Raw genomic sequence first — 10,668 nt, 5'->3', positions numbered from 1 at the left:
TTCATCAGAAGATGAAGGCATCAATGACTGGCATGGAAAGAAGATCATTGTGAATGAGTCCTGCTTGATGTCACTTTTCAAATTTTGCCAGATGTGCGGCAAGCCTCTGTCATCAAAAACTGTCTTTGACTGTGGGGCGCAAAGGAAGGTGACGTGGACATGTCTTGCTGGACATTCCGGGACATGGAGATCATCGCCTGAAGTGAGGGGAATGGCAGAGGTGAACCTCCTCGCAGCGGCAGCTGTTGAGTTCAGGGGTGGCACGTACACTGAACTGTCAGACTGGTGCAAGACCATGAATGTCCAAATGATCGCCAAGACTACATGGGATGGGAAGAAGCTACACTTGTCAGGGGATGGCCGGTGTGACACCCCAGGTTTCAGTGCCAAGTACTGCCATTACACCCTCATGTTGGACGACACCAAGGAGATTATTCACACAGAACTGCTGCAGGTAAATAAAAGATTAACACTGGAAAATAAAAATATATGTTATTATTGCTGCTGTGAAAATTATTTTTCAATTAAACTATTCAACTTTATTTTCTAGTCTACAGAAGCCGGCAGCTCTGTTGCCATGGAACCACTCGGTTTCAAAAGAGGCATGAATGAGATCATGGGTGATGGCTTAGATATTGAGGTGATGACCACGGACCGCTCAACATCGATACGCAAGATCATGAGGGAAGAATTCCCCAATGTTCAGCATGAGTTTGACATCTGGCATACAGCGAAAGGTATGTATTTTTTGCCTTCCCTGTACACACACAACGAAACATAATCCTCCCCCATTCTCCAGCCCTCCCCATTCACAAATCATGTCCAGAGCTTTGCAGCACAGAGTGATTTATATATTGCAGATAAAAGGATGGGATTTGGCTGTACTTTACGAAATAATTCAACAAATGTTGTGAGGGGACCGAACTTATGTTACATTTATTCTTTCAGGTTTGAGGAAGAAGATACAGAGGAAAGGAGCAATTAAAGGGAACGAAATTCTTGCTGCATGGAGCAGGTCAGTGTTGGTTTGTAAAGTGCCAAGCTTTTCATTGTTTTGTAAGTTTCTAAATTACTAATTTTCTTTTCTTTCATAGGTCAATCATAAACCACATGTGGTTTACCTGTGCAACAAGCAAGGGTGATACAGAGGTAAGGAATCAAAGGCTTTGTTCATCTGTTTTTTAGAGACCAAAAATATATAGTCTTATAATTGTAAATAATACTTGTTTCATACAGATACTGAAATGCAGATGGCAGTCCATTCTACACCACGTGTGTAATGAGCATGAATGGACAGAGGCTGATGGACAAACAAACCGGTGTGGACATCATCCTCTAACAGCCCAGGAGCAAAGCAAGTGCCAATGGATGAAGAGGGAGTCTTCAGCGTTTGAAAATCTCGAATCGCTGGTAAATGACAAAAGGCTTTTGAAAGACCTGGAACAGATGGCCCTGTTCAAACACACTGGTGAGTTTATAATAGTTCTCATTATAAGCTTGAATACTTTACAAAATCACTCCGTAATGATCATGTTTTCATTCTCATATTGATGAAGAGAAAGTTCTCTCACGGACACGTCGGACAGCGAAATATTTGATTTAATCTTAAGGCATGATCATGGGAAAGGTACTGGCAGCAAAGTTGACCAAGAACACATTCGATGAAACAATAGGTGAACAACATTCTTATAGGGAACGTTTCTATTGTGGGTAGGGAGTGGGAGTGACCTAAGGCCAAGTCAATTTGTAATACAATGGATGGATATTGGTCATGTCTGCAGGTTTGTAAGACATGTTGTGTAAATAGTTTACACAACAAAGAAGTCAGTCGATTGGCCTGGTCACAAAACCAGACCTACTGGCTCCAGTGGGAACTTGAATACGAATTAACTTAACCTCTCTCAGTTAAGAAAGGAAGGGATTTGTTTTAAGATACAGGGAGAATGAATACAGTACCTTCTAATGTAATAATTATATAAACAAGGTTAATATAATTTGTATGTGATTGTATATTTATAATTATGATTGATATTTCCACGACAGTTCCTCCCTTTTTGATCATAAGATCAACACTTATTACAGGTGGTATATTATGGCACAGGATTACAAATGATGGTGAAACAAGTTAAAACACAGAATAATAGGAACAAAATTCAAAGAAATTAGTAAAAAACAATCATTAATAAAGTAATCAATATGTACATTAGTAAAATTGCAAATTCAAAGAAATTAGTAAAAGTAAATGATCAATATGTACATTAGTAAAATTTATGTCTAGCATGTTAGGTCACTCATTTTCCATTTGGCAACTCTTCATTGGAGTAAGGGGCCCATTCTTGGTGGTGTTGAAGTGGGTTTGAGCTGCAGCAAGTAGGCTTGCAAACTGGTTGTGTGATGATGTGGTTAGCTGGGGTTCCGCTCTGGTCGGGAGTTGGTCGTTGTTGCTGGTGGTTGCGTTGCATTGGTCTGCTGGGCTCATCAGGAGTATTATGCAGATCACGGTAGAGGTGGTCCATTCGAGGCGTTGGTGCTTTCCTCTTCTGGAGGTGCTGGGCGGCATCGGCTTGCATGGATCCATTCTGGTTTTCCTTGGAGTTTAACTGCAGTCCTCGTGGTCAGTAACACCTGGATTGGTCCTTGCCATCTGGGGAGGAGAACATTTGGGTTAAGTGACTTTAACATGATCATATCACTAGGATAAAAACCATGGGTAGGGCTGTCAGATGGTATTGGAATAGAGAAAAACGCTTAGCACAGATCAATTACTGTGTAATGTGTGGAATCTGAAGGGATTGATGACAGTATTGTATGTGTGTCTGGTGCTATGGGTTACTTACTTGGGTTACTTGGGTTGGTTTTGAGCTGGAGGGCTCAGGCCAAGATGTCTCGCATCTCCACCGCCAGTGTTGTAGCAACATTACAGACACGTGCTACCGGCTGTGGGTGTGATAGGAACAACGCAATTGTGGACTGCTCTCAAATCTTGTACAAATCTCTATTCATCTGGTCTCCCTGGCTTCGGGGGGGCAATATGGGTGTGTTACAAGGACTAGTAGTTGTTTCCTTTAGAATACCTTGAGATAAAAGAGAAGTTATTACCGGCTGAATTCTATCTAATGCTTCGGGGGACAAACGATATTGTCGAGTACAAGTCAAAGTAGCATCTGACTTTAATGTAACTTTAAGAGATGGTGAAGAGGTTACAAATCCTGCATGATTTTTATGCATGGCCCATAGTTTAGATGGTACCTGGGATAAACTCTGGGGTGAACTGTAACAGGAGAGGTGGGAGAGATTAAAAAAATTCTGTTCCAATGGGACATGTGATACAATAGTAGGAACCGGCTTTGATATTGTTTCACACATCGCAATGCCAGCAATACCAACCGTTGTCAATGTTTGGTTACTTTCTTGTAAAATACCAGTTTTGTTAATAGCTGATACTGTAGCACCAGAATCGACAAGAAATTCAAAATGGTTTTGTCCTACCTGCACGGAGCATTTTGGATTTTCGGTGGGGGTGGAAGACAGTTGAAGAAGCGTTGCCTGGATCCTTGTTTCCTTTTCCAAGGGGTCCTAGTAATGATTATACTCACCTGGGCGTTGGAGCGGGTTCTTCAGGGTGTGGGGGGCGCTGACTGGTTCCATGGGCGGGGCCGACGGTTTGGCCTCGTCTCTGTGTTTCTTTCTGCAATATCTCTGCTGATGACCAATCTTTTCGCAGTAATAGCATCTGGGGGGTTCTTTAACGAGTTGACGTTGGCTCCATACACAAAGTGTAGCGAGGGCGGTTTTGTCTTTTATGTTGTTTTGGGCTGTTTTAATAGTGTCTACTTCTGCGGCTGTTAACTCTATTTCAGTCATTAATTTATCAACATGTTCTGCATTACTAGTTGCTGTTATGTTCAACAGAGCTGTTCTATACACTTCTGTCCAATCTGGGTTGATTTGCATCGTTATTTTGAAAATGTTAGACGCGATTTCTGGAGTTACTTCTTGTTTAACTGGTTTCGGTATTGGGTGTCGTTTTGCAGTGCGAATCCATGCATCTAAACAATTCTGTGTGTAATTAAAATCCCATTTCGGATCTGGTCCAGACGTTATTGTTTCTTTTAATTCTTGTAGTTTGCAAGAATCAAAAGAACCACCTATTGGCCAACAGCCATCTGTCCATTCGTACACATCATAAGTGAATGGAAAGACCGAGTATATGCCTTCTTCTCTCAAGACTATATCTGCGGGGGATCTTGGTGGCACTATAGGATCGTTTTTTTTCTTACCATAGCGAGTTCTTACCACGTCCGCTCTTTTTTTTTAATTTGCTTAGATACCGTTATTGTCACCTTAGCGTCCCGTTTTGATGAATGGGCGTCCATTTTACTCTTCCTTATGATTGAGTCAGACGTTCTCTTGAAAAGAAAACACAAACAAAGGAATACACACACAGCTGATACAACAGATAGGGATATACGAAACAAAATACAATCACTTTTGTTATAGTTTTACGTCATGAATTCTTTAATGCTAAAAGTAGGCTATGTTAATGTTATTTAATACTTTTAAAACATGTGGAACGCAACGCAAATGGAGACCACAGATCTGTTTGATAAAGAAACAAAGAAATGTTACCTAACTGAATGACATTAATATATTTTGTACAAATTTGTAAATCAGAGTAAAGTCAATGTCTCAAAGGAGCCCGATTTATTTATTTCTATGTTAGTTTCAGGGTACTCACTCGTGGTTTGTCAATCAAACCTGTTTGAAGAATAAACTTTTGTGGAGTTGAATTGTCCTCTGGCTTTGGATCAGTGTCCTGAACTGCTACGTTTTTCGGGCATTCGTTCCTTGGACATTGCTATTTATCTGAAAGAAAATCTATACGATCTCTCAGATCATATTAATAAAACTCAGCAGTAAATCTATTACAATCGCATTCAAATACATTTAGAATTTCGGGACGGCGTAAAACTGCTTCTCCAGCGCTGTGGAGAGAAGAAGGGTCTACAAGAGGTTGTAGATAACATGAAAGCAAAGCATGGAAAGAAAGGATAGAAATACGGTGCGAAAAATACATAACATAACAATTGGGATGAGACACAACGATATTCTTTAGATATTTTTCTTTTCACAAACGAGGGGGGCCTATTCCCTCAGTTGTTTCAGTGCCATACTTACCTGCTGGCACTGTTTGCGTCCGTAAAGGCCGGACGTTATTTTTCTATTATATTTAGTTTTACCACTCGTCCACTTTTCTGAAAAAAGATAAGTTTAGTAACATGACAAGAAAAGTTGAACAGTGGTTAAATCAAATTTTCCGCCGTCGTTGGTGTCTTTAGGTTGGGAGGCTCCTCTATTTTATGTACATTTCATTCAGGTTCAAACAACATGAGGCCACTCAATTCATCCTACTTGGTTTTCCCGTGGGTGCAATCATCAGCCCTATTTGAAATAGATCTCTAGTGTCCATTCATCATACCTTTGAACCGTTTCTGTCAGTGCAGAAACGGTGCAAAGGTCCGGGTCAAAATTAAATAACTTCTTCCCGTGGGTGCAATTATCAGCCCTATTTGAAATAGATCTTTATCTATTCATCATACCAGTGAAAGGTCTGTCAGTACAGAAACGTTCAAAGGTCCTGGGTCAGAATTGAATAACTTCCGAGGGACGTACATTACCCATTCATCTGAGGTCCAAGCAAATACATTCACTGGTTGGCCGTATGTGGGGTCCCAAACTGTTTTATTACTGGGCTACTTACTGAATGGGTTCTACTTGGGATACACAGTTCATTAACACACCAACGTAACTCTTGTAATGTACGTAGTTCTTTGGAGGGTTGTTACCCTTACTGAGAGTAATCAAAACGTCCTCCGCCAACATTCCTGCATTCGTCACATAACAAGAGTTAATCTGCAGAGCGAAATCTTGCTAACGATTCGCACGGCACAAGCTTTCCATTCGTAGTAACAAACAGTCTACTACTGGCCAATCATTGATGCCTACGTAGTACGGATAATCAATTCGTAGGGATTCCTAATTCTTGGATATTTTAGCAAAAAATATCAGACAGAGCCTCCGCCTAAATAAGAATTTAAATGAAACCTTGTGCTTTTAGATCGATCTTCCCGAGGGCGTTATCTTAACCCTTATATAAAATAAACCACTAGTTTACCTTCATCATACCAAAGGCAGGCAACTATGTCCACTTATCCCCTCTTTAGCTGAATAGTTGTTTTAGTGCTAATCGCCTCCTAAGGTCCAGGTCAGATCCTAATCACATGTGTTTATCTATTTTCCAAATTCCGGATCCCGTCAGAGGGTCAGAATGGCAAGATAGTCATTTAAAAAAAAAAACATAACTTACCAGTCTGATGATCTCATATTGGGATCCTGCCGACAACGCCATTTGATGAAGAGAAAGTTCTCTCACGGACACGTCGGACAGCGAAATATTTGATTTAATCTTAAGGCATGATCATGGGAAAGGTACTGGCAGCAAAGTTGACCAAGAACACATTAGATGAAACAATAGGTGAACAACATTCTTATAGGGAACGTTTCTATTGTGGGTAGGGAGTGGGAGTGACCTAAGGCCAAGTCAATTTGTAATACAATGGATGGATATTGGTCATGTCTGCAGGTTTGTAAGACATGTTGTGTAAATAGTTTACACAACAAAGAAGTCAGTCGATTGGCCTGGTCACAAAACCAGACTTACTGGCTCCAGTGGGAACTTGAAAACGAATTAACTTAACCTCTCTCAGTTAAGAAAGGAAGGGATTTGTTTTAAGATACAGGGAGAATGAATACAGTACCTTCTAATGTAATAATTATATAAACAAGGTTAATATAATTTGTATGTGATTGTATATTTATAGTTATGATTGATATTTCCACGACACATATTCTTTTCCCTTTTTTATTTTATTGCATGCAGGGCCGCTGGAGATCTTTCACAGTGCAATGCTCAAGTACCTCCCAAAAAGGCAGGGATTCTCTTTCCAGGGAATGAGAGAAAGGGGTCATCTTGCATGTTTGGAGCACAATGAAAACATTGTCAAAAGAAAGCAGGCCACAACCAAGACAGGTGTGTAGTAAGAGTGGCTCAATGAAGAATCAAGAATATCATTTTCACAGCTTACACGGTTTGCAGATTTAGCTGAATAATTCGGGTATTTCATTTGAAAAAAGTACAGCATCTCAAATGTTGCCTTCATAGTCTTATCTATAATTATTTGTAATTTATTTTGCAGGACAACCATGCTTCAACCAAGTGTTTTGCAGGAGATCCAAGCAGTGGGTCGTGAAGCAGATTTTTATTCCACACACCACCCAGTTCATTGACACACTTGTCACAAGTGTCATAACCAGAAGACGAAACCCAACGATTCTATATAAGGTTTCAACATCCTCACTTGCCCTGCCCCAGCCTGCGCTGCCACCTAACATTGCACCAGTGCCAAAACCACCAAAGGAGGCGGCAGTGGCTGAATTAAAAAGGCTCTTCTGAGAGGAACATCTGACCTATTTTATCTATTTAAACGTATCTTTTATAAAACATTTGTTTTCAATCTTATCTTTGTAAATATTGGATCATTTTCCTTTGTGAATAAAATCTTATTGTTTTTACTACCTTACCTTGGACTCCTGTATAAACCCATGTTTACCATAACAAACTTCACTGCAATAATTATTTAAATTTCTGTCATTACATTTTTTTCCATATGGTTAAAACTACAATTTGTGGTATAAATCACGAAGTTGCAAAGTAGGTTCAACATACAGCCATCATGTATGAATGTAGCAAGAATAGATTTATAAGTACTTTAGGTATCATTTGTATATTACTGTACATCAAACATTTGCTAATTACAGTATTTCAGCATATCAAGTAGGCTATATGTAAACCTTTTCTCCCCAGTTGAAATAAGTGTTCATCTCATACAGCAGGCCTACTTTAGTGTAACATAATTTGGTATAGTAAACAAATCACAACCAACATGAATTTGAAGTTGTATTCATAAAATATAAACTATATACAAAAACAAAACGTATGGTGAGTTTGCTAAATATCACAGCTCATCTTGGGCATCTACCGTCTCCTGGGAGCCATGGTACTGCCCATCTTGTGTTGGGTAATTAGCCCTGATGGCCTGGGCAACACACGCTGGCAAAACAAGGCGATTGCCTCTCCCAAGTCTCTCACCTTGCAGTATCCACTCCTGAAATGCCGGTAAGATGTTAGCCTATACTGTCTAAGAAAGAAAGAACAAAATTAGCAAAGCAAGATAAATGATGCCTTGAGTAGCCTACAGCATTACACAGACTTGAAGCTAACGTAACGTAGCCTATGCTCTGCCAATAAGGTCGGCTACTTTCGGATAACTACATTGTCACGTTCCCCGTGACTCAAAACGATTGTAGCCAATGTGTTAGTAAACAAACACTTACTCTGTGGTCAGACGTCCGTTTCTCCCGGCGGGCTTTGGCTGGCGTTTCCAGTTGACTTTCTGGGTCCGGAAATAAGTGTCCAATACCCAACGGTTCAGATGAGGCGTAAAGCCTGGGTGAGATGTTACACACACGGCCCCTTCCTCGCCAGATTCAGCCATTTTATCGCGAAGAAACTGGCATCGCTGAAATTCGCTGCAGCACAGGGACTCTTTGTGAGTCTCCATAGGTGAACAGAGCAAACAGGTACACCACCAGTTCACTCCGGCGCGATCCGGCTCCTCGGCAACAGGCAAGGCTTGTTCAGCTGCAGCCACAGCAGCCTCCTCCTCTATTCGTCTCAGTTCTTCCTCGCTGTATTCTGGCTCATACAAATAGCCCTGAATATCACAATGCAGCAATATATTTTCAAACTCAGCTGTTGCTTCTGCCATGGTCAGAGGTTTGTGTCGGTCTCCAGTCCCTCTCATTCCCGCTCAGTACGCGAGCTGAGCGTGCAAGCTCCCGCCCCCTCTTATTCCTTATTGGTGGAAAAATTTCCGGCAAATTTGCCACCAAAAGTGTGTTGTAGTCCTCGGCCCATCTAGCGGGAAGAGAGGTTTCTCCCGAAATGACGTCAAACGCGTCATTTGACGTCATTTCGGGAGAAAACTAGATGAGAAAAAATGGGCCAAGGGGAGACTGGTTTAGACTGATATTTTTTTATATATTAATTTACATTACAATACCGATTTTATAATGATAGAACGCTGGTTCTAAATGGGTGAACTATCCCTTTAATTGAATAGAAATTCTTGTAATTTAGATAGTCTAATCGATGTAGTTGTGGTGGCTTGATCCGAATATGGGTTCCATCGATCCTTCTTTTCCAAAGAGGGCAGCATGTTTCTTGTCAAACGAGCGCCTGACAGTCTCTCCGTCCTGTCTCCCCACACTGTCCTTTATGTTTCTTGGACGGAATGTAACTGATAATTTCGTTGCTCTGTAACATGTGCAATGACAACAAATAAAATCCTATCCTATCCTATCCTATGGCAATGTTTTGATATGTTGAGGGGAGTGTCTTATGTCTTATGTTATTTATTTGAAAGAGCATATGCACAGAAAAGCAGACGGACGGAGTTACAATGGAGATCCTGCGAGTTTTTAAAGCCATGTGACGCGTCACATCACATAGGGAAGTTAACGCCAGCATTTCTGACGTTTTTATCCCATTTCGTGTCCCATTTCTTAGGGGAATGTTTTACCCCTCTGTATTGAGGGGCAAGGGGAAGGGGTAAGGGGAAGGGGTAAGGGCTAGAAATGGGATTGGGCCTAAGCCTTGAATTAAAGTTTTGATGCATACAATCACACCAGTTTTTGGTGTGATACGGTAACCGTAGCAACGCTGGTAAACAAACCCTCGGAGCTCTGCTTTTGGCCGAGCTTTATACCATATAGGTCTTGCTGAAGGCATTTAATGGTCAAAATATTATTAATAATTATTCGAATATTAATATTAATAAACAAACAAACTTCGAATATGATTCAAAGTTCCGAGTTTGGAACCGATAAGCGGAATCGTTAAGCAGGCATGCTAACGATTCCAAGGAATTGGTTCACTGGGAACCGGTTCTGAACAACAACCGGTTCTCGATTCCCATCCCTACCAATCTGGTTGATTTATGTAGTACAAATCTATCAGTACGTATTATCCTGATCAAACATCTTTAATGAAAAGATAACACGCAGTCTTGCTTACCGTCACCGTTGGTGTCCATGTGAACAGCATGGTCCACAGGTGTAGTTTTCTTTTTACTGGAAGTACCCGCTGTTGACTTCTTTCTCTTTCGCCCGACAGTAGGCCTACCTGGGTTTATCTCGGTATTTTGCGCATCGACGCTGGGAACACTGGTATCGGACATTTTACCAGACCGTGTATTCATTCCTTAAAATCAATGCCAATGCAGGCTTGCTGAGTGAGCGTGTCTGTCTAGGTTGTCAGTCACCGGTTGTCACTCATCAAAGTACAGCGGTGATGCGAGGTGATTGACAAGTTGACAACCAGTCAATATGATGGAGGAGGCCGGATGGCTCCTCCTTCAGCCTGTGAATGCATTTATGATTGGCTTGTTTCACCCTTGTCGTCACCCCGACCTATAATACAATTCAAACGTAATCTGGCGGGAGCTAGTCACATCGTAGCCAAATAATGCCTGGTTTAGCCACTGAGCT

At 41.1% G+C, this 10,668-nt stretch overlaps 1 protein-coding gene across 1 annotated transcript; it reads left to right on the top strand.

Annotated features, from left to right (window-relative positions):
* The first annotated feature begins 334 nt into the window (after positions 1-334).
* On the top strand, positions 335-7,640 carry LOC132461238 (uncharacterized). Its single transcript, XM_060056284.1, has 7 exons — positions 335-454; positions 551-737; positions 949-1,015; positions 1,095-1,149; positions 1,237-1,468; positions 6,941-7,090; positions 7,257-7,640. Exons 1-7 carry the CDS (start codon positions 410-412, stop codon positions 7,511-7,513), a joined length of 993 nt encoding a protein of 330 aa, XP_059912267.1. The 5' UTR covers positions 335-409; the 3' UTR covers positions 7,514-7,640.
* The last annotated feature ends 3,028 nt before the right edge of the window (positions 7,641-10,668 follow it).

This window comes from Gadus macrocephalus, chromosome 7 (assembly GCF_031168955.1).
Source record: "Gadus macrocephalus chromosome 7, ASM3116895v1".
In the NCBI taxonomy this organism is placed as follows: Eukaryota; Metazoa; Chordata; class Actinopteri; order Gadiformes; family Gadidae; genus Gadus; species Gadus macrocephalus.
The sequence above is the reverse complement of the archived record's forward strand: the minus strand, read 5'-3'. Positions and strand labels throughout refer to the sequence as shown.

Bases quoted from the DNA above. Each gene is read 5' to 3' on its own strand.
- LOC132461238 (XM_060056284.1), top strand. From the start codon at position 410: ATGTTGGACGACACCAAGGAGATTATTCACACAGAACTGCTGCAG. The intron at 1,016-1,094 runs GTCAGTGTTGGT...TTTCTTTCATAG, and splicing joins ATTCTTGCTGCATGGAGCAG to GTCAATCATAAACCACATGT. The intron at 1,150-1,236 runs GTAAGGAATCAA...TGTTTCATACAG, and splicing joins CAAGCAAGGGTGATACAGAG to ATACTGAAATGCAGATGGCA.